Source organism: Camellia sinensis, chromosome 12 (genome assembly GCF_055761805.1).
Source record: "Camellia sinensis isolate YWXY chromosome 12, ASM5576180v1, whole genome shotgun sequence".
In the NCBI taxonomy this organism is placed as follows: domain Eukaryota; kingdom Viridiplantae; phylum Streptophyta; class Magnoliopsida; order Ericales; family Theaceae; genus Camellia; species Camellia sinensis.
Window position 1 is genome coordinate 105880462 of NC_138972.1, and position 24695 is coordinate 105905156.

Here is a 24695-nt window from a genome sequence, read left to right on the forward strand (position 1 = left end):
TGCGTAGGGGGAAAAAGGGCAAATAAGAATATTTCATATAAGAAAAGGGCAAATGCAATGCGATATATGTTTACTAATATATATATATAGATTGTGTTTGTGTTTGAATCAATAATTTAAGAGGGCATATAACGGGGGAAAAAGAAAAAAGAGAAGACAAACCGTTACCACTACTCTAATGCAACACATAATACCCAGCTACCAATCTGCACAATTTGTAGAACCAATTAAAGTTCTCCATCATCAAAATGAAAAAATAAATATATTATTGGAGTGTGTAATTTCAACATAATGTTTTGTCCCAAGATACAGATGTTTTGTGATCTGCCCAGACCATCTAAAGCTTAGGCATCAATGATGGGCAACAAGTTCCCCAGAGCAGCTTGACCACAATTGTTCCAATGCATTTAGAGCATTTAGATTGGTACTTCAATGTTGTATAAAAAAAATAATAAGATAATCAATGGGAGACATCACGAGGCACAAAAAATGCCTAAAGTGAAGGGGGAAAAAAATGTACTCATTTGTGTAAGATTAATAAGCACAGAACCACAGAAATAAAATCCTATTTGTTTCAATAAAAATACATTGTTACAAGTTGAAGGTGACATAAAAAAAAGAAGTGAAACATTGTCAAAATTCACTTACAGATGAACTACCAAACACATCTATAGATACAAGAGCTTTGACATCTCGACAATAATTGTAACAACCAATCAATTGCCAATCCTAGCACATCGCAATAAGGTATTGAAAACACTTGCTGTCATTTCAATTCATCAGGAGGGTACACTGGTAGTTCATAAACGTACCCTACTGTAGGTGATCGCAACAGTAGTAAGAAACTGTTGCACAATGCAAATGCATGCTCATGAGATCATACGATATGGGTTATTGAGGAATTTGAAGCATAAAAGAATGGAGGAAAGCATGTTTTATGAAGCTGGAACTTTGCGAGCATAAGCCAACACCATCACAAAATCCTTTGCAGAGGAGCCAATTGATGCTGGCACCCTTTGTGATGTTGAATTAGTTTGTATCCACAAATCGACCAAATTATTCAGTTGCAATGTGGGGAGTACTGATTGACCCATACATTTGATCTCAACCTGCAACAAAAATCAACTGTACAATCAGGTAAATGAGGAATCATAGTTATAGAAAACAGGGATCAAGTTCATTTGGTTTGTTGTTCTTAAAGTGTTCCCAAAAAATTCAGTTAAAAGAATCGGTGTCCTTTTTTGGTTTGGATATTTTTTATTTTCAATTTGTGGAAGGCCAGAGTTGTTTTGCAAGTTTGGATGTCATTTTTTTCCAGCAAGACATATTTCTCTTTGGGAAGAATTCTAGGTTTCTAGGGTCTTCCACATTATCTTTGCCATTATTGTCAACTGAAAATTGTAGTTTGTTCAAAGCTTACTCGTTAACTATACAATGATTCTAACTCAGAAAGGTTTTTCAGTCCAACTTGAGCTTCTATATTGAGCTACGTAATTAATCTTTTCTCTTATCACGCATAAGGCCATGAACTTGACTTAATTGTTCACACAAGCCCATAAACTAGATAGTTATTCTCTCTCTCTCTCTCTCACATACACACACACACACACACGTTGTAAGTGCCACCTCTCGAGTGCAATTAAAACAGTTGAACAAAGATAAATAAGTCTTAAGAGGATGGAATTTTACCTACCAGAGAGAAGGGTGCAATGTGTTCTCACAAGATCAAATTAAAAATTTCAGTGGAAGGGTTTTAGAAAGGCTCAAAAGGAACAGTGATAAGAGGTATATAAGGAATGCAAGTAGCTTGAAATATAAAGCTTCCACTGCCGAATAATAATGGAAAGAAGGTTTTGGACTTCAATTAGAGATATATAAAGGCACACATAAACTCCTTGAACTTTGAAGAGCTTATTTGATTGATCCCCTAGTTAGCATATCAAAGTATGAAGTCTAAGCTAACATCTAACAAATAACAATATAAGTGATTTATGTTGATAAACTCTGTTAGTGAAAACAACTCCAAACTGGGGGTGTGGATCCATTCAAATCCTAGTGAGAGACATACGAAAGTTCAAAATACTGACAGCTACTAAAGATTAATATATGAAGTAAAGAGAGGTACCATCCATACTGGCCTTATTTACCTTGTGAGAAAATGGATTTCAAGAGAACCAAAATAACTAATCACAAAGCTCTATCAGGTGAGCTCATATAAGTTACTGTCTAAAATTCTAACCACATTGTCATCATTTCAGCACCAAAGAGCAATGAGTGGAACAAGTTCTAGGATTTAATTGTTGTCCAAAGCACCAAATAAGCGTAACTAGCTAATCACCAATACCATTTACTATTACTACTCTCCCACCACAGGAGCCTTGAGTAAGCAACAAGTGAGAAATTATTAAGTAACAAGGATACAGCTAGCACAATGCTATTCTAAAGAGAACTAGCAATTTCAACACCAGTTGCCAAAAAGTTAGTTTTAACAGGGCATGGGAAGGAGGGAAATATCTTAGTTGACATGGAATAAGTTTTCCACATCATCTAAGAAGCACGGACAATTCTAAGAAACATGTCCGCGTCAATGTTTGACACTGACACTCATTAGACACTTCCGAACAATTGTTGGACACACATCCAAATGTGTTATACTATTTTTTTTTTAAAAATATTCTAGACAGACACACTTTGGACACTTGGGGGACACGTCCATCGCTTAGGCACATATGAGAACATATTACAAGTTTAAACAAAATAATTAAAAGATACAACGGTAAAAGAAGAAACAATATAGATTTATACCTAATCATCCTCTAAATTTTAGGAATTAGTTTTATATTGCATTTTTTATTGTCTTTGAATGAAATATTAATGCATATGATATATATAACAAATATATAAAACCCTATAAATTCTGTGTGTCCCCCATTTGTCGTGTCTTGCATTTTTATTAAATTGGCGTGTCGGCATGTTTGTGTCGTATCGTGTCACGTGTCCAAATCCTTGCTTAGCACATCATGGTATATATAGTTGAAGGCTTCATTACTATCTTGTGATCTAAGACGCTTGAACTAGGAGCAAAACAAGAGTGTCATAACTGTGCATCGATGGTAAGTACTGTTGCTGCAGAAAAAATGTTGGTGTCAGAAAACTATGATAAACAGGCCTAAGTGCCATAACTTATTTACTCAGAAACCATCTGGGACAAAAAAATAAACACATATGTAAAGTTTGCTACATTGGGAGAAAACGAAACAACACCCTATTGTCTGAGTGCTAGAATTGCCTCCACGCAAATAGCAATGCCCTCTAGTCACTTGAAAAAAGAAGAAAAAAAAGATTGTCTTCTAGCTAAATTGACAAGTCTAAATCTGTCTGAATCCAGTTATTAATATTAAGATTGTATATGTCAAACAATTATAATAATCGTAATTTAAGATCTAAAGTAGAATAATGTAAATTATGTTTTCTAACCGTAAATTTTCCTTTGTCTCTAATTCTTTATGTTGTTTACACACGCACACAAACACAAACACAAACTAACTATTCACATTAAAATATAATCTGCTTGCCATTCACAATAGCCAAACCAAATGCTTCTAAGGTAAAGAAAGATTTTTACACATCTCAGCAATTAAACAGAACTCTACAACCTCCGACTCTGATTCATTTTCTTTTGTACAAGATCTTACTAGATTAATAAACAAAATTATAATATTTGCAAAATAGGTAAGATGATTCACTTACCTCATCTTCGCTTGTAAGATCTAGTTTCCTCATCAGGTACTTTTGGATAAAAGAAACAGGTACATTCCCATCCCTGTTACAGAACAAATGCATGAATATCTTCAGCTAATTAGTGTCCAACCTCGGTAACAAAAGCGACCCGTTAAAGTTCTTGAATAGATAATTTTTGTAAAAGTACTGGCAGAAACACTTAGTTTCAGGCCAACTAGTTTGACATTTATTGCAACTATTACACCCCATTTGGGGTTTGGCCTTTTTTTAGTGACTTTTTGACTTTTTATGAAGTGAAAAAAGTTAACATGTTAGGGAATGATTTTTTTTTTTTTTTAGATGTATAGGAAAACATGAATGACTGGTGTGTATGACTTGCTTTTTAGTGACTTTTTTTTTTTATAAATTTTTTAATAGCTTTTTGCCTTTTTTAGCCTAAAAGCCAAGTTCCCAAATGAGGCCTTAGTTGCATTTGACATATTTAGTGCTCCTGTAACTGTTTTACCTCCAAAGCAAAGTGATCAAATAGTGCAAGCAAACATAAAATGATAAGTAAGGTTTGAGAAATTGAAAAATCAAGCCAACTGATTTTTTACTCTTCATGAAATTGTTTCCTAGCTTCTTGCTTATAGTATACAAGTAAAGTTCAGAATGCCTGTCAAAACTCCTAAATACCAGTAAGCAAGGTGAAACAGCTCTTTCTCTTCTGACTAAATGGTCTCACATTAAGCTGATCTAGAATGTATGATTCCCAGAAAGAAAATCAATAAGGGGCGGACATGAGGGTGGGGCCGGATATAATACGAGGTGGGTCCCACATATTTTCTTGTCTCCCTATATCCCGTGTTTGTTTGCTCCGGATATAGGGAGTCCAGATAGTATATGATGCAAAAGAGGGATATGCAATACTCCCAAATGGTATTGTATATCCCCCACCATTGGATATAGGGAATCTTTTATCCAAAGGTAAAAAATAATCACTTTCCCTTCATCTCATCCTATATTCTATCTTAACCAAACATAGTATAAGTGATCCCACAGTATATATAATTCATCTCATATCCTACAATATATTAAATCCCATTTTTTTCCTTAGGTATTACATATCCTCCTCAAACTCTTATATCCAATCCGGACAAGCGAACGGGGAGAGACTTTTGAGGAGGTAACTATTTAGAAAGAGACTTGACAGGAATGGTTTAGCTTCTGATGGATGACCACACCAACAGGAAATTGTAATTTGAATGATGAGGGCATGTATTGAGGGGGAAATAGTGAATCCCCAGCATACAATACATGCTATTGCCAATCAGAGGGAAAGACCCAATTCCATGATCATAGGGATTGTTCAGTTTGGGTCAAAGGTAATTTAGTAACTGACTTCTTTCATCCATCAAAACAAATGATCTGCCAGTCCCAGACAGTATCACATCATGCACTAACTGGTAATAATGTGAATACTAAAAACTAGAGTGTGTAAGCAAGAAACTCATATCCATGTAATACAATAACACAATGTTCTGATGTTAGGGAACTAATGGCACCATTGAACATCATAATTGCATTCCTCTTCTAGCATTTCACAGACAGACAGGCCAGACCAAAAAACTTAATACATCAAATTGATTTCATATTATGTCAAACAAAATACAATGAAGCAGTGTAACAACATCAGTATTCAACTTCCATAATTTCATTCTCCATAATCCACCACTAATGATGCAACCAGAATGCTTATAAAATGCACCTAAGACAAGCATACCCAGAATAACTAGTCCTGCATGGAAGACCTGGTAGTAGAAAAGATTACATACTGTTCTGTAGCGACAAGCAGAAGACTAAAGCTCACGCCTATGAAGCACCAACACTTCAAAATGGATGTCGTGTCCGTGTCGGACACATATGGGACACCAACATACCGGAGACATGCGTGTCCGCCACATCACGTGATGTGTCAATATTTTTAACTTTTAATTTTTTTTGTAGAACACTTTGGGGACACTTCACGGACATGCGTGTCATGTGTTTGGACATGCCTCAAGACGCCTTTATAAGTTTTTTTCCCCTATAATTTTAGAAAACTGATTTGGAGTCCAACTAAAATATATAAAAAATAGAGAAGGGAAAAAAAAATAAAAAAATACACCCACATATGCATTGATGCCTCATATATCTTTGTGCTCTAAATTTATAATCATATACATAACTGTTAAAATTCACCTACTACACACCTACCACTACCACCTACTACACACTCACCTACTCTCCACCTACTCCTCACCTACTCACACTCACCCTCTTCTATATATAGGAATCATGAATCATTGTAATATATATCAATATATCAATCAATAATATAATTCTCTATTTCTCTTTATACATTAAATTTCTACATGGTATCAGAGCAGGTTTAGAGCCTAATATTTTCGCTTCCCCGGCGGGCGGCAACCTCACCTTAGCCGCCCGCCGGACCTCAATCTATTCCGCTTATTTCTACACATACCTTCACTCTTCTTCACTACCTCGCCACACCCGATTCCCGGTTCTATCAATGCCGTCGCCGCCGTAACACCGCCGTTAAGCACCTCCACCATTTCAAACCGCCGCAATGTCTCAGTCACCCGACCACTCCGCCTCTAGCTTGACGGGAATGTCGACTTGGAGATCGACTTCGTACTTGAGAAGGTTGTGGATGTACCAGCACTTGCCGATCCACCTGGTGCCCTCGGGATTTGCAGCGGAGATGCGAAACCAGTCGTTATCTTTGGACTTGTTCATGGAAGTATAGGCGATCAATGACTTGTACTCCTCCTTCAGCCTCTGCGTCCATGCAGCACCATCGTGTGGGCCGGCTTTCGTTGATAGAAGAGGTATCTGCGTTAGAGTCGACTTGGTGTTAGGATACCAACCCTCCATTGTCAAACCCTAACCCTAAAGCCTCTGATCTCTCTCTGCCAGTACAGCATTTCTGGTTCTTGTTTCTGGGTTAGGGCTTTTAAGCCGAAAGTACATTTTCAACTTAGATTTAGACTCACATTTGCTCCTACAGAGAGACCCAGATAGTAAATCCAACCAAATTGGATATATAACTGGTTTTCTGAACTTGGGTTGATTTGGGTGTCTTGATATGTGATCTTGTTTTCAGAGATCTGATTGATGGCTTCTTCAATGTCTGTAGAGAGGGTATGGTAATGGGTTTTGTGAGATCTGGCATCTAAAGGCTGTTCTTGTCAATTGTGTCTCAGAGAGGTATTTTGACACCGAAAGGATGACTACTGATCTGAATACAGGATTATCCAAAAGAACTGCCATTTTTAACCAATCTCTCTCTTCGATTCCATCATTTGACCGATTTCTCTCTCTCTGGTCCCTTTCTCTCCACTAGACTCACTTTATTCCTCTCCATGTGCTGTTGCCTCACTCTTGATTCTCACTCTTTCTTTTGTCAGACTCCTCTCCCCCCACCATGTGTTGTTGCTAGCACCCATTCTAGAATATATATCTATTTAAAAAAAAAAAATATTTGTTTTTTTATCTCTTTTTTTTTTTTTTCTTTTCTTTTTATTATTCAACAAAACAACATCATCAAAATAACACCACAAACATTCTACAATCTTATCATTTCTTCATGCCGGGGATCAACCCCGATCAGCATTTTACACCAAAAAAAAAAAAAAAAAAACAAAACACACCAAAACCAACCACACCCACAGTGGGATTTTTCTTCTCTACTCTATTGCAGGTCTCTTCTTCTTGCCTCCGTCCTGGGCGGTCCTTGACGGTGTTGCCTCCGTGTTTCCCACTCCACTGGGCACGATCACTACTCCCTGCTCCTCCACTGCAGCATATGGCGGACCTCCAAATCGGAACATCACGGTGGCCTTCCGCTTCAGCTCCTTGTTTTCTGCCTTTAGCACACTTATCTCTGCTCGCGCATCCTTATACATGCGTTGGAGCAGAGCCAGTTGGGCGTTTAGCTGCTGCACCTCATTTGTTCTACTTTGCAGCCGGTGCGACAAGTTTGTGACCGCAGTCATGGTTTTCACACATGACTTCAATGTATACTGATTGGCCTCAATATCCGTTTGCACTGCCATTTTTTGCTCCACCGACCGCATCGGAAAGTTCAACGGAGCAAAACCAGAGGTGTTTGGTTGAGGTTCACGGGCCACCGCACCTGTTATCTCTCCTGTTGACTCATTGAGGTCGGGAAAGAGAGTGAGCAGACCACGGGAAGATGAGGCCATGTTCTGGGTAGCTGAACGGGAAGAAGAGGCCATGTTTTTTGGGTTGCTGAGTGTTTCCGAGAAGGGTTGGATACAGAGTATTTACAGATTGTTTCAGAATGACCAGTTCAGAGGTTTCAGTCTGGTTTGGTTTCCTCCGCCTCCGCATTGGTTTATATTGACACTGACGACGCGGCCGACACGCCGCTCTGTCGCTCACGTGCCTCGCCGCGTCTCCGGCTCACCTTTTGATGGCTCGACGCTTTCTGTCGGGCACGACTTTTGATGAAGTGGGCGCGCCTTTTGAGGGCGCAACTTTTGATGGCACGCCTTTTTATGGATTGGGCACGCATTTTGATGGCACGCCTTTTGAAAGATTGGGCACACCTTTTGAGGGTGTGACTTTTTAAGGGTCCGACAAGACTCTGTAAACTGTCCCGACATTGATTCCGGTTAGCTCCTTCATGGGTCCGACAAGACTCTGTAAACTGTCCCGACATTGATTCCGGTTAGCTCCTTTATGGGTCCGACAAGACTCTGTAAACTGTCCCGACATTGATTCCGGTTAGTTTCTACAAGGGTCCAGCAAGACTCCTTAAACTGTCACAACACCTGTCACAACATTGTCTGCTACAACGGTCCGACATGACCCCATAAACTGTCGTCTACATCGGTCTGCCATAACCATACAGTCTTCTACAACGGTCTGACACGACCATACAGTGTCTCATATCCTGTTTTATTTTATTTATCAGTTTACTTTCCTGTTTTGTTACACTCTCCAAACTCAAGTTGGTTAGTTTCTATCCCCCTTGAGTTTGCGGGGGGCTGTTAAAATTCACCTACTACACACCTACCACTACCACCTACTACACACTCACCTACTCTCCACCAACTCCTCACCTACTCCTCACCTACTCACACTCACCCTCTTCTATATATAGGAATCATGAATCATCGTAATATATATCAATATATCAATCAATAATATAATTCTCTATTTCTCTTTATACATTAAATTTCTACAATAACAAATAAAAATATATATATATATATATATAAAATTCTTTGTCGTATTCTCGCCATGTCCGTATCCTAATTTTTTCAAAATCACTGTGTCCCGTGTCCATTCTTGTGCTTCTTAGGCTCACACCAAGTAAAAATTACTTCCCAAAATGTCCCAAATTACTGTGAGCACAATGGGTATGAACACAATGGGCTGTGGTATTATTTGCTGCTCTTCTTAGCAAATGCCATCATAGCACACTAATAAAGGCATCTGTAAAGGTCAATGGAGGAGGGATACTAAAACAGGAAACCTTGCATAGGACATACACTCACCCAACATAGGTGATAAAATTATATTTGATATAGAAATATTAGTCTTGTTGAACGATGGGTAAAATCAGGAACTTCTTCCATCCATACCAAGAACTCATCTATTGTAAGAACATGTACTTCCAAAGCATGTGCTACCTTGTTATTCCTATTATCCCAAATCACCCAAGCAATAGAAAAGAACAAAGGCAAGGCAACTAACATAAGGCTAAGAATGAATATATTTTCTTGTAATTTTTCCATGAAGTATAATTGCCAGGGCATGGGAAAGCATGAGTTTGACCTGAATTTTGTTCTACCTAATGTCTTGGCCCTTGAAACTAAAATAAAACTAAGAGTGAATATATAGAAAGTATATTTATATAAAATGCAAAAGAATTTGACTTCCACAAAAATAAAAGTAAAAATGAGAAAGCACAAAGATTGAAAGCCAAAAGACACCAAGATTTGTTAGTTTTTATTCCCTTTGTGGATTTGTCTTTTTGTATTCTTTGCATCGCCTAGATGCGTTTCTAATAAAGTGTGTTTATTTATCCCAAAAAAAAAAAAAAAAAAAAAAAGCCAAAACATACCAAAGAGTGGTCATATTCTGCAACTAATCTTCCGATAATCCATGAGGGGAGACATACCACAGAGGATTTAGGCTACGAAATTTAAGCATGATGCAGTGAAGGAATGCTTTTGCAATGTTTTGAGATCAATGTACATTACTATAAAATTAAAGAGGATCTATGTAAGGCAGCTATAAAGTGTCAAACCATCCATGCTATGTAGGAAATAACGCTTGCCAATTATAGAACATTATGTCCATGAAATGAATGTCACCATACTACTGATTTTCAGATGGATGTGTTGCAATACATGAAATAATAGAATTAAGAATTAACTTTAGTTTGCGCAAGTGGGCGTGTTGTGATGCACAAAAGCAATGCATAATAAATCCAAGAAAAAAAGTTATCACAAATAGAAAAATAAATAAAACTTAAGCAGCGCAACCATTTTCATGAAGAAGCTATGTCTGTACAATAACAAAAACAAAATCATGAAGAGGCTATGTCCATGTTGAACTAGCTAACAACTATCACTTCTCCAACTGTTCCTCCAACAGTCATTGCCTCCATGAATGAATTTTATGCACAACATACTCATAAATTTTAAGTTTTCTTTCCCAGCTTGAAGGCTCAGACACTTGGATGATTTACACAAAATTAAAAAAAAAAATAAAAATTGGTGCCGTTTGGTAATGTTTGCAATTTACTATTTTTGTTGCAATAAACATTGAACATGATTATGTTCATTTTTGGTAAAAAAGAACACAAAAAACATATTTGGTACACATGTATTTTAAATAGTAGTTTTAAAAACAAGTGATAGGGATGACTGGCAGAAGGTGGTTGTCAAAGGGACGAGATGATGGCCGGAGGTGGTTGGCAATCGCTGTAGGTGATGGTTGGAGGTGGTTTTCGGTAAGAGGTGGTTGCCGCCAATGGGAGTGGTTGGTGGTAGTTAGAGGTGGTTGTTGGCTGCGGGAGGTGGTGGCCGAAGATGGTTTACGACAAGAGGTGGTCGTTGAAGGTGGTTGCCACTGATCGAAGGTGGTTGGCGGCAGCCGTAGATGGTTGTCGGCGGTGTTACTGAATGTGGGGGTGGTTAGATGTGGTGGCCGATGGTGGTGATGAGTGGTGGGAGGGGGTGGGAGGAGGAACGAATGACTATTTTTTCTGAACAAGTGAAACCAACTTTTTTGAGGTTACAAGAATTTGATAAATTGTTTACAAGTTTTTGAAAACAAAAATAAATACCAAACGAGTTTTTGTTTACAGTTTTCAATTTTTTTGTAAATATAAATTGAAAATTATGAACATAATCGTTACCAAATAAAATATGATCCTTTATAAATTGCGAAAAACATGTTTGCAAGTAATCACCATAAGGATGAGTTGATGATGACTAAGAAGTATAGACACTTCTAAACATGTCTATGTCAAACACTAAGTCACGTGTCAAGTAATTCTGCTGCTGAACCTTAACTGTTTAGACCCATAAGCGACTACCCTGCCCTCCTGCATAAGCACACAACCCAGCCCATCATGAGAAGTACGTTTTAGTCTTATTCGCAACCTAGCATGCAATCTCCTCCCATTGGAGTGTGCTCCTCATGCGACATCATGCTCGCATTCGCAGGCATTGCTTTCCTCTTTCGTCATGCATTTGTTGCGGTGCAGCTCAAATTTTGGCTAAAATTTTATGATACTCAATCTATACACAGACATATAGCACTTGTTGACGTTTATTAGGTCGAGGTCCCGCAGGCCAGAATAGTTTTGTTATTGTCAAACTCTACGATGACCATAAAATGTATGTTGGCACTGTTTGTCATGTGGCATGATTGGTGCACCAAGTTCAAATGTGTTATATGATCTGTGCATCATGTTGATGCAGCTCTTATTAATCCCTCGTCCTTTTAGACTTTAGGAATAAATCTTATGTTGCGTTTTGTTAGAATTTACCTACACCTACCACCACCTACTACCACACCTACTACACCTACCACCAATTTACCCTCACCTACTCCTCACCTACTACCCAAACCCTCTCCTATATAATGAGCCACTCTGATTTGTAATATAACACATCAAAATTAATCAATCAATAATACATGATTTTTAACTTGGTATCAGAGCAGGTTTAAAACCTACTATTTTTCGCTTCACCGGCGGGCGGCAACCTCACCTTAGCCGTCCGCCGGACCTCCATCTATTCCGTTTATTTTCTATACATACCTTCACTAAGTTGTAATGGCTCTCGTAAATACACAATCAGGATTGGTCTTTGTTTTTTGCTTTTGCTTTCGTTTTCAGAAACTAATTTGTTGTAATCTTCGAGCTCTGCGTAATACACATCCCACACGCATCGGACGCATCCGCTGCCGCAACAGTCCCCCAGCAACGGCTTCTCCGGCTGCGGCGGCAATTTGTCCGGCTGCTCCTCCGCCTCCTCTTTGTTCTTGTTGATGTTCAAAGCCGATAAATCGTCGCCTAATCGGCTGTTCTTGTCTGATTCATCAGCCATCGATCTCGCCGTTGTCCACGGCCACGACACCACACCAAACCGTGGTCTCTCTCTCTCTCTAGAGTCTCACAGAGATGGAGTTCGTGAGCCCCGAAGGGTTTCGCTTAGATGGTCGTCGTCCCATGGAGATGAGACAGATTCGAGCTGAAATCGGTGCCGTTGCCAATGCTGATGGTTCTGCTGTGTTTGAGATGGGTAACACCAAGGTCATTGCTGCTGTGTATGGTCCTAGAGAGGTCCAAAATAGGAGCCAACAAATTAATGATCAGGCACTGGTGCGCTGTGAGCCAACAAATTAATGATCAGGCACTCTCTCGAACCGCTGAGACTTCATCGCCAAGAAGGTCACACTTCTCACTCTCTTTCCATCTCTCTCTTCTCTTTGTCAACTTTCCCACCTTTTCCTTCCCCTTTATGCAAACTCAGCTGTAGCACCATTATAATATATTATCCTATGCCATACCACCCCATTGTGAATTGTTTGAGTATTCCACTACTCAGAGGCTTTCTCTCTCTCACGTGGTGATTGCTCAGTGCTTTTTTGTTTTGGTCGGCTCTGTGTTTTTTTTTTTTTTGGACTGATAATTGATTAGTTAAAACAAAAAAAAAAAAAAAAAAAAAAAAACCCGAAGACACTTGCACTGTACCAACCTCTTTTAATATTTTAACCTCCTATTTTAATATTTTAACCTCCACTATCCTAGCCCATCTGACCTCACAAGGAATGGCTCTGGTCAGGAGGATAATATTGTTGTCACACCATCCATGCTCACTAATGTGCACATTCTCTTTCTTATTTTTATTATTATCACATGGGAGTGTTCCCCTCTTTCTACCAAAAATACTAAAATAACATCACATCAAAATAAAAATAAAAAAAAAAATTAAATAAAAAAAAAATAAAAAAAATAAAAAAACTTTACAAATTTGCACACCAAACTTCTTTTATTCATATCGGGGCACACCCCATTCACCATTTTACATAAAAAAAAAAAAAAAAAAAAAAAAAAAAAAAAAAAACCACAAACACAACAACCACACCCACAGTGGGATTTTTCTTCTCTACTCTGCCGCCGGTCTTTTCTTCTTACCTCCGTCCTGGGCGGTCCTTGCCGGTGTTGCCTCCGTGTTTCCCATTCCACTGGGCACGATCACTCCCCCATACTCCTCCACTGCAGCATATGGCGGACCTCCAAATCGGAACATCACAGTGGCCTTCCGCTTCAGCTCCTTATTTTCTGCTTTCAGCACACTTATCTCTGCTCGCGCATCCTTATACATGCGTTGGAGCAGAGCCAGTTGGGCATTTACATGCTGCACCTCATTTGTCCTACTCTGCAGCCGGTTCGACAAGTTTGTGACCGCAGTCATGGTTTCAACACAGGACTTCAATGTATACTGATTAGCTTCAATATCCGTTTGTACTGCCATTTTTTGCTCCACCGACCGCATCGGAAAGTTCAACGGAGCAAAACCAGAGGTGTTTGGTTGAGGTTCACAGGCCACCGCACCAGTTATCTCTCTTGTTGACTCGTTGAGGTCGGGAAAGAGAGTGAGCAGACCACGGGAAGAAGAGGCTATGTTCTGGGTAGCTGAACGGGAAGAAGAAGCCATGTTTTTTGGGTTGCTGAGTGTTTCAGAGCAGGGTTGGTTACAGAATGTTACAGAGAACGAAGAGGTTTCAACTGGTTTGTTATGCTTCCAAGCCTCAGACTTCGCTTTGGTTTATAAAGACAGAGACGACGAGGCCGACACGCGCTCTGTCAATCACGTGCATCGCCGCGTGTCAGGCGCCCCTTTTGATGGCTCGACGCTTTCTGTCGGGCACGTTTTTTGATGAAGTGGGCGCGCTTTTTGATGGCACGCCTTTTGAAAAATTGGGCACACCTTTTGAGGGTGCGACTTTTACAAGGGTCCGACAAGACTCTGTAAACTGTCCCGACATTGATTCCGGTTAGCTCCTTTCTGGGTCCGACAAGACTCTGTAAACTGTCCCGACGTTGATTCCGGTTAGCTTTTACAAGGGTCCGACAAGACTCTGTAAACTGTCCCGACATTGATTCCGGTTAGCTCCTTTATGGGTCCGACAAGACTCTGTAAACTGTCCCGACATAGATTCCGGTTAGTTTCTACAAGGGTCCGACAAGACTCCGTAAACTGTCTTCTACAACGGTCCGACATGACCCCATAAACTGTCTTCTACAACGGTCCGACATGACCCCATAAACTGTCTTCTACATCGGTCTGACACTGCCATCCAGTGTCCTCTACACCGTTATGACACCACCATACAGTGTCCTCTACAACGTTATGATAGAGGCAGGTAATATACACATGACACATCTTGATAGAGTATATCATACTGAATACATGAACTAAACGATTTATGGACTTGAGGAGAGAGAAATTAACCCCGAATTTGTCCAACAATGCTTAGCATGTTTCAAATGCCACAATGATTCATTAAGATTTGGTCCCTTATCACAAATCCAAAGAGGCAGCAATAGCACAGCCAAAAGATATCAAGGACAGCACATCATTTCTTCTACAATATTTCCTCCAAAGTGTCAATCATGCCATCAATGAACCATAACAACCAGTAACTATTGTGTATTGTCAAATAAATGATCATTTATCAATTACGAGGACATGATAAATACTAGGGGTGACCAGCGGATATACCGATCCGCCAAAACCGACAAAACCAAACCGATCCGCCGCATTTTGGACGGATGCGTGATGACGAGCGAACGGTTGCGGATTGATTTTCTCCAATCCGCCAATCTGGCGGACTGATGGCGGATTTGAGATTCCTTTGGCCACAACCGAACCGCCAAACCGCGAGCACCTCTAATAATTTATAAGATTTTTTGTTTTCAGTTTGTTTAAATATTTTGTTTGTGTTTTCAATTAAAAAAGAGTCGAAATATTCTGCTGAAAAAAAGTTTTCAACTTGAATATCTTTTTTGAATTGAAAAAAATGAACGTATTATTTATCTATATTTTTTTGTTTTTAAATCTATCTCTAAAAATAATAAATAGAAAATATGATATATGTTGGTTAGTTTTTGTTTTCAAAAACAGATGTAGATGTAACAACACAGAGCCATACAATCTCTACTATTGCTCTGTTTATGGTTTTGGTGGTTTGAATTATTTTTATGTTTTAAGAACCACATATTGTAATATTTTATGTGGATGAGGCATGCTGTGATTGTGATATTCTAAAGTTTCAAACTTTCTTACTTTGGAAGAGGCATGCAGTGATTGTAATATTTTTTTAAGTCATTGACTGTAATACTTTCTTCTTCTTTTTTTTTTTGAAGAAGTGCACAAGTTGAATTATGTTGAAAATTTATAACTTTTAAACCGCTAAATCGATTCGCATCCATCCGCCAAACCGCTAATCTGCCTAATCCACATCCGCCGGATTGGCAGACGGATGCGGATTGATTTTTCTCAATCCGCCATCACCGCCAATCTGGCAGACTGATGGCGGATTGGAGGTTCCGTAGCCGCAACTGACCCACGCCCACCCCTAATAAATACAGATAAATAACAAACATTCTTTTGAGAAGTAGCATTGCAACTTATTGAACAGATGCATGCATAAAATGGTGTGTCAATCGTTCCCCTCAAGTCTAAGTCTACATACAAAATCTTATTTAGACAAAGGTAGTATATAGCTAACAACTAAGCACAGCTTAGTAACAGACCAGGAGTCATAAAAAAATACTAATCAACCTTAAACATATAAATTCAAGCACGAATTTATTATAACGCTAGGTGTCATATATCATTTCAACCAAAAAATGAGAAGGAAAATAAACTTGCTAAGCAAAATAATGAAGAGTAGCTACTAAATAATTAAAAATAATAATATTAATAATAATAAAAATATATAAATATAAATAAAAAAGTGAATGAGCTAAAAGGAACTCACTTTATTCTCAAGTAACTTGCAGATATTTGAGGCAGGGGTGCATGGCCTTCCCTGAACCAAGTATAGAAATCACAAAATGAAGAAGGCCAAAAAAACAAAAAAACAAAAAAAATTTAGTCTTCCTAAATAAGCCAAATCACATAATCTAGAGCACAAGTAGATTCTTACTGCTCTTCAGAAGCCACTAGTGAGAACCAAATTGGACCAATTCTTTTTTCGCTTCTAGCACTAGGAGCATCTAGCACAGCTTGGGGTGAAACACCTAATTCCCCAGAAGTGGCTGCCTTTTTAGGACGAAACCTCCGCAACTTTTTAGGTTTGACTGAATCCAGAGGGACAGGATCAGTGCTATCCTTTTTGTCTTGTACTCTATGTTTGGTTCCATGTTCCTTAACTTTTGTTTTGCGAATGTGACCTTCACTGTCAGGGGCATGTAGAGGCTCCAATTTAGCAGCAGACCCTTGTGAAGTATACTTTGAAGACTTACTCCTATTTGCAACTTCCACCAAAAAATTTAAAGGTTTCCAGAGATCAACTTTCCCTTCCCATGTTTCAGCACCATTTTCTGCTTCTTTTTCAGGCTTAGGGCGGCTGGACGTCTCAGCATTAGAAGAATTCTGCAATAATTATACACTTTATCATCAAAAGAAGTTGTAAGGTAGTGTTTGGTTCACTGGAATGAAAGTAGATTAGAATGGAAGGGTCATTGTTTGGGCTTCTTATAAAATGATTATTCCCTTACAATGATAATGATGATTCCATTTGCAATGTATTTTTTCATAATTTGTTTATTGAACCAAACGTGAGTCTTTTATATTGAACCAAACATCAGAATGGACATTTTGATGTAATGATCATTCCATTTCAATGCATTCCAATGAACCAAACATAACATAAATGTAATCATATGCTCCACTATCCTAAGGCCAGTTGCTAACAAAAAGAACTGGTAGCATAAATAAAGAGTGCTCACTGCAGGCATCCAGAACACACGTGGCCTCTTTACCTGCCTTATATTCTGAGTAAATTTGTTTAGAGTCTCAGGTGAGCTAGAGCTTTCTGGGCGATCTTCCACGGAATCTTCCTCTTTCTTAACAGGTTTCTCAATTGGAAAACTGGAACCTCGTAAAGCAGATGCCTTTCTTGATACAGCTTTAGATCTTCTTCCTGTCATAGCAGTCTGTGTTGATACTCTCGGAGTACTGACCACTAATGATGATAGTGATCTCTCCTTTCTTCTCACTGGTAATGTAACAGAAGGTGCAGCTTCAGGTGCCTTCATGTTTCTTCTTTTGAAAGGGAAGATCTTGGCTCTTACATCTTGCAAGTTGTGGTCTGGCCTGATAAACAAAATTCAATGGATGTGATTCAAGAACAGAGTTCCATGTATTTCCAGATCCATGGTATATATGCACTAGTGGTGTGTAAACAAATTGAGCAGTAAACTAAGGAAGGAATTGTAGCACATGCCACATAAAGATTTTCAAATGAATGAACTCCAAAGGGAGGTGGATTGCAGAGTTTAGAGATGACTGAAGGCCCATACATATGCACACACACATAAGGGCAGATGTGCACAGACTTGGGAAACGATATTCTTCAAAGTTCTACAGTGATCACCGCAAGAAATTGAAAAGAAGAAGGGAAAAACAAAAAGGAAAAGCTAAGTTCAAAAAATTTGAAGTGCGACAGAGATGAGCCCTCAAAATCTTATAACCTATGTTACATGAACTCTTCTAAATTTATGAAGTACCCGTGTTGGTCACTCTACACTTGCGTAAAGGCAGGGGTGGCAGCACTTGTAAGACAAGGTATTCAAATGAATACCCTAATTTTTTCTTCTTTGTATAAGAATAGGTAATACATATGACTTCAAGCTCCATCAATTCTAGATATGAGTTGTATGACTTGTCAAAAGCAATTGTAAAATTCCATGTATCTAATATATTCTTTTGTTGAAATAACAGTATCACTATATTATTATTTTAAAATTATGCATAAAACCACATCTTATGCATGAAATGTTCTATGACATCTTCTAAACACCATCTTACCCAAAAAAAATTAAATTATAATAGAAAAAATAAGAATATTTTGCCATGTCTCACTTGTTGTGTATTTAGACATGGGAATTGGATCAAACAGGTCCCACACACACCTATACCCAAATCCACCTAACATAGCTTATAACCAACAGCCGCTAACTTTTTCAATTTTTTTTTTTTTTTTTTTTCTTTTAAGGGTAAATTACAATTTTCACCCAAATTTCACTTTGATCCCCGCATCTTTTAATTGCAACAATTAAGTCCTTAGACTTCAACCCGTGTTTCAATGTGGTGCTCCCATCACTCCATCATTTGAAATTTGAGTAAAAATTGAAACATAAGGAACCAAAATGGAATTTAGTGAAAGTTGGAGGGTGAAAAGTGTAATTTTTCATACAAAATGCCCCTAAAATGTGCTCGCGTGAGCACTTTCCATCTAATTTTTTAACAATAAGTGACGGGAGGACCATATTGAAACACAAGTTGAAATCTATAGACTTAATTGTTGCAATTAAACGATGAGGAATCAAAATGAAATTCGGATGGTGTAATTTACCCTTGTTTTAATCAAGTATAACCACTGGCTATTATAACATTGCAAACCAAGAAAATAGCTTAAAACAAACTAATAGCATCAATTTGGCCAAATAAAAAGTTACGGGTTTCACCATCCTAATATTCTATCAGTAGCACACAGATGCACAGGAGATAGTATAAGAGGATTCAATGATGACCGTGACCAACAATCAAAATAAGTCATCACTTAACAGCTCAAAGCATAAGAAAGGAGCCTTACAAACTCCTTTATATGCCACTTTAAAGCAGTAAACCTAGACTAGTAATGAAAATATTTTGATAGAAAGCAAAACAAAATCTTCAAGCTGGATATTATGATAATTCCACTACCTAATAGGCCAACTAGTCATTAGGAAAAATTAAACAATTTAGAGTCTCCAGGTCAAGAAAACATTGAACACCAATGAGAAAATACTAAATTTTATGACAGACACGACAAATCAACAACCTCACTCACCAAAATGCAAATAATGAATTAAATACATCATCCATCAGCCAGTTCTTAAAAAGCCAACCCTACTAATTTTAAGAATGATACTATTATAAACCTAACTCATTTGCATGGTGCTTTGTCAATGAAACTAATATGAGAGTATTGGTGGCATAAATTATGGCATTTTGACTAAGACAGAGAGAAGAGAGGAACCAAATATATATAAAAAAACAATGCCCAATTAGTACACATTAACGTGTGTTTGGGAGGGGAAAGATTAAGTACACACTTAACCTTTAGCATAATGTAAAAAGTAGTGGCCCCAAGACTTGAATCCATAACCTCAAGGTTATTAGGCCAAGTCTTAACCAGTAAACCAATGGTCAACCCTTTTTTTAACCAAATATATATATATATATATATATATATATATATATTAATAAAACAAAAAAAACCAACTTGAAAAAGATAATATACCAAACTCTCCAGGATATTATCAAAAGTGGTTGATCACTCAAACATCATCCAAGGCAAAAAATCCATGTTATGCAGTCAAGGGAAGGCTAAAATGTAAATAAATAAGTAAAATAGTGCTACAATTTCTCAGAAAACCAATGTGTTTGGCTGGTACATCTTAAATTTTGAACTCACTGTCTCCTAATTTACCTTAATCAAAAGATTCATTAAAAAGTTATTAATATTAGGATTCCGACATCACAAAAAACATTTACTTAATCCTTACCATATATAAATAAGAATTTAATGTATCCCTATTTTTCAGGAAATCCTTAAAACCAAAAAAAAATTTAAAAATTCATGTGCATATGAGAGCACATGGATCTGATATCCATGGTTTCACAAAGACTAATTAGATTGGTTGTCATGGTGTGATCCATCACACAAAATTATACCATTACAATCCCATTCCATAATCCTATACTGTGCACATGAGTAAATTCTTGCTTGAAGATCAAGTATTTAGAAACTATTAATCCATTGGAAGCAATGAAACTATGGTTGGTGATTTAAGAACTATCGGATTTATAATGTATTTACTTCATTACACGCTCTCATCATGAATGACAATGCTAAAAAACTTTAGGCCTCAAGGCCTAAGCCATTGAAGCAATGGCTTTAGGCCCCAATTTGAAAGAGGCCCCATACTTTCCTTTGTCCAAATGCACAGTACAATTCTATCTAAAAATAAAGCCTAATAACCAACACACGCACGCACACACAAAAAAAAAAAACTCCTTTTTAATAGGCTGAGCCAAAAAATAATTTATTGTCCAAAGGCCTACAAAAAATACCTTATGCCAAGACCCAACCAAAGAAAACCTCTACAAAGGCCTCGTTTGGCAAGAGGCTATTTTAGCCAATTAGCCAAAAAGTTACTAAATTAGCCAAAAAGCCAACAACCCATACCAAAAAGTCAAAGATTCTCTTTTCTCTCTACTTTTTGCATATCTTTTCGTAATTAGCCAAAAAGTCATCCTAAACATACAAGTTTTTTTTACTTACCTTTTTAGCCAAATAGCCAAAAAGTTACTAAATTAGCCTGTTCCCAAACGAGGCCTTTAAAACACAAAAAAACACAAAAAAAAAAAAAAAATTTAAAAATATTTATTCAAATGCCCAGCTAAAAAAACCCATTAACTAAAGGCTTCTAATAATAAAGCCTGTTATAAACCCCCAGATTTTTAGCTACAAGAATCAAAGAGGAAAGTGAATTTCACATAAAATAATTTACAATATAAAAAAATTATAAATGTTATTTAAATTTAAAAAACTTCTAATTGAAGGTTTCGCCTTGGGCAGTAACTAATTTTAAAGTATAAAGCCCGCCTTTGCATGATAAACTACTTATAACAATCAGAAAGGAGGAAAAGAGGGGGAAAACTAACAAGTTGGAAGAATATCTGACCTTAGCTTCTCCAATGGGACAGAACCTAAATCAACATTGCATATTGGACAGCATTCTAATTCCTCATCCGAAATCTTCTTATATATGCATTTCCTGCAAACTGGATGTAAAGTTCAAAAGACAAAATACTATCAAAATCAAACAACCATCGAGTTGAGAGCCCTCAATGTAAAAGATTATAATAAAACTATATCCATGTGTAGCAAATCTAGGTGAACATAATAAGAAACTGAAATAGAAAGAGACAACAAAACAAGAAGGGTATTTTTTTGACAATTAAGCAATGGAGGGTAAATTAGATGTTTACAAAAACAATTACATTTTTTAGGCACAAACTAAAGATCAACACATACCAACACTACCCACTAGCAGTTTGTAGGTAAAGACTATACTAACAAAACTTAAGCGACTATAATGGGAGTAATAGGGTACAATAGTAAGCTAAATTTCTAAATATTCTCCCACAATCCGCGCTTAATTATCGCTATGTTTCAAAATTCTACTAAAAACAAATGAAGAATGGCTGAAATACTTGATTTTGTTGATGACATAGCTATATTTCTACTAAACGACATCAAAGTCTTGTATGATCCAACAAGTGAACAGTGAAATACGAAGCTCGTTCTAATTATAGTCACCTGAACTCACACGAATGATATCTCATCCATTCAAAATGTCAGCTAATTTTCTTCTCTTTGGAAAGAGAGAAACACAATTCCCAAGATTATCTAAACATTCATATGGGCACAAATGTAAACATACCCAGATCAACACAAGCCAAACTAAAACGAACCCAGATCACAAAAATGGAACAAGTTTCAGAATTTGAAGAATTGACATTGAAACAAAATTCGAATGACGAAAATTCGTGCGATGAGGGATGAGTTTTTTGAGAGTTGAGAGAGAGAGAGAGAGAGAGAGACTCACACGTATGAAGACATTCAGAGATAGTCGTTGCGTCTCTGAAGAGCTTGTTGCAGAGTGGGCATGTCATGCATGCCGCAATCGTCTCTCTCCTCACATTCACCACCTGATTCGACATCCCACTCACTCTCTCACCTCCCAACCCTTGTCCAAACCTTTACACACGTACCCACATGGTGCATGTTAGCAACACTCCGCAACACGTGAAATTTACGTTCATTCCCCTGTATTTACCTGCATTCAACACAACACAAACTCTACAACAATCACAGAGAAAACTACACCAACAACATAGAATTAATATATATTCATATAATTGTATGTGTGTGTAGAGCTGTGAGAGAGAGATAGAGAGAGAGACCTGTGAATCTGAGAAAGAAAGATTGAGATATGGGGTGAGATTGAGAGATGGGTAAGGGTGATTTGTGAAGAACCGACGTGGGTTGGTGATGGATTTGGAGAGAGAGGTTTTGCTTCGTCGATGATCTGTTTGGGAGACGAAATCGAGAGAGGCTTTCAGAAATAGCATGAACCAAACAGTTGTTTTTATATTATTTTCAATTCCAAATAAATACACAAATAATAATAATAATAATGAGCTGTGATAAACTGCGCCGGTAGTGTACTGGGGAAGAGCCTGCGCACCGTGCGTTCGTGTGCGATGGCGTGTTTTTGGGACATTGGGAATTTATCGCGTCTTCTGGCGCATATTAGCCGTAGCTGCACGCGAGATTCCTTTTTTTTTCTTTTTTTTGGAATATTAGCAATTGTAATTTGTATATGTTTGTGTGTTACACATATTGTACTAAATTTATATTTACAAAACAAAAATGTTTAAGAGTATTAAAAGTAGAGTTCTATTTATATGGCAGTAGGTCTTACTTATGAATGCTTTGATGTATATTTTTTGTTTTTTTTTTAACTTTATGTCACATCATTAGAGCCATTGTTAGAGCTCCAAATTTAGAGTTATGAATCATTACTCTTTACAAAATTGGAAAACACTATGATGCATACTCTTCAAATGATGCATCATATGCATTTTATAATTAAAAAAATAATACAATTTTAATTTTTTGAGTCATAACTAAAAAAAAAATTAGTCATAACTAAACATTATATAAGACATAATTAAAATAATGGCATAACTAAAAAATAAAATTAGTTATAATTAAAAAAACAGTATAATTAGAGGTGCATATGATTTGTCATTTTTAAAGAAGTGTATATTAGAATTTCCCGATAAAATTACAAAAATGTGCTATATAAGTAGGGTGAGATAGGAATTACTGTATGGATATATCGTGAAAGTGTTTTTTGTTTTTTGAACGATGAAAATGAACGTTCCGTCTGGTATTATAGCATTAGTACCATAGGGGTATCATAGCATTCGTAAACTCTAACCTTGGGATAGTCGATTGATGGTCAAATTTAACTCAACTTATAGAAAGAGACTCACCACCCAACAACAATGGATCTCACCCTCCCCATAACTAAAAGCAGAGTATAGCGACAGGAGTATAGTGTTAGCTTTGAAGAGTGCACCCTCCAAGTGTCGAACCCTACTATTCCATGTGAATAGCAAGTGCGTTATCCAAGTTATCACCACCCCGATGGTTATTGTGAAAGTGTTTTTTGATTTTTTTTTGGTATTGTAATAATGTGTTTGGTGTGGCTTTTTTTGACCAACTTAAAGATTTTAGTTTTTGAAAAATTATTTTGGACTGTTTGATTAAACTTATTTCAAACAGTTTCTGATTGTAACTTATTTTAATATAAAAAAAAAACTAATTTTGAGAAGCTGTCCGTTCTTGTTTCTGATTATCAACTTCTGCTATGTGCATATTAATTTATAATTATAACCTTAAACATTATTTTTTTTTTGTGAAAATAGAAAAAGACTCAAATAAACTGTGAATTAATTTTTTTTTATGGAAAATGTGAACTAATAGTGAATAAAAAAAATAAAAGTTAATTCATTTACGGACTAAGTATTTAGTTAAAAAGTCAAAAAGTCATTATAAATTGTCACATCACTCTCTCTACTTTTCTGTACATCTTTTCGTAAAAAACTAAAAAGTTATTGAAATAGCCTATTACCAAACGATAGGGGTAAAAATGACATTTACACATCAAAAAATTATTTCACAACTTATTTACCAAATACTAGTCAGCAACTTAAATCTATAATCCAATAGTTGCAACTTCTGATTAAGGTGTCGTTTGGTAAACTTGACTTTTTGATTTTTTTGACTTTTTTTAGCCTGGGACTTTTTTGTTCGTCTGGTTTTCTTGTTTGACTTTTTTTGCATTATAATGACGAATATGCCCTCCACTTGGAAATGATGTTTTTTTTACTTTTTGTTTGTATATGACTTTCTTTTTTGTCCTTATGTGCTTATATATAGTCCCAATGTATTTACCAAACGAAGGCTAAAGTTTTAATTTATAATTTGTTAAGTTATAATTTATA

General features: G+C 37.0%; 1 protein-coding gene across 3 annotated transcripts; it reads right to left on the reverse strand.

Moving 5' to 3' along the window:
- Nucleotides 1-554: 554 nt before the first annotated feature.
- Nucleotides 555-22812, reverse strand: LOC114322717 (E3 ubiquitin protein ligase DRIP2). 3 transcript variants are annotated; one of them, XM_028270092.2, is made up of 9 exons: nt 22584-22782; nt 22226-22456; nt 21299-21398; nt 17327-17660; nt 16489-16937; nt 16321-16371; nt 3751-3823; nt 3102-3126; nt 555-1109 (listed from the first exon to the last, which is right to left on the reverse strand). In XM_028270092.2, the coding sequence occupies exons 2-9, from the start codon at nt 22338-22340 to the stop codon at nt 1105-1107; spliced, it is 1152 nt and encodes a 383-aa protein (XP_028125893.2). In that variant the 5' UTR covers nt 22341-22456; nt 22584-22782; the 3' UTR covers nt 555-1104. The 3 variants fall into 3 exon arrangements, with proteins under 3 accessions (XP_028125893.2, XP_082755619.1, XP_028125891.2); XM_082899493.1 differs by having other exon boundaries at nt 3050-3126; XM_028270090.2 differs by lacking the exon at nt 3102-3126 and having other exon boundaries at nt 22584-22812.
- Nucleotides 22813-24695: the final 1883 nt, after the last annotated feature.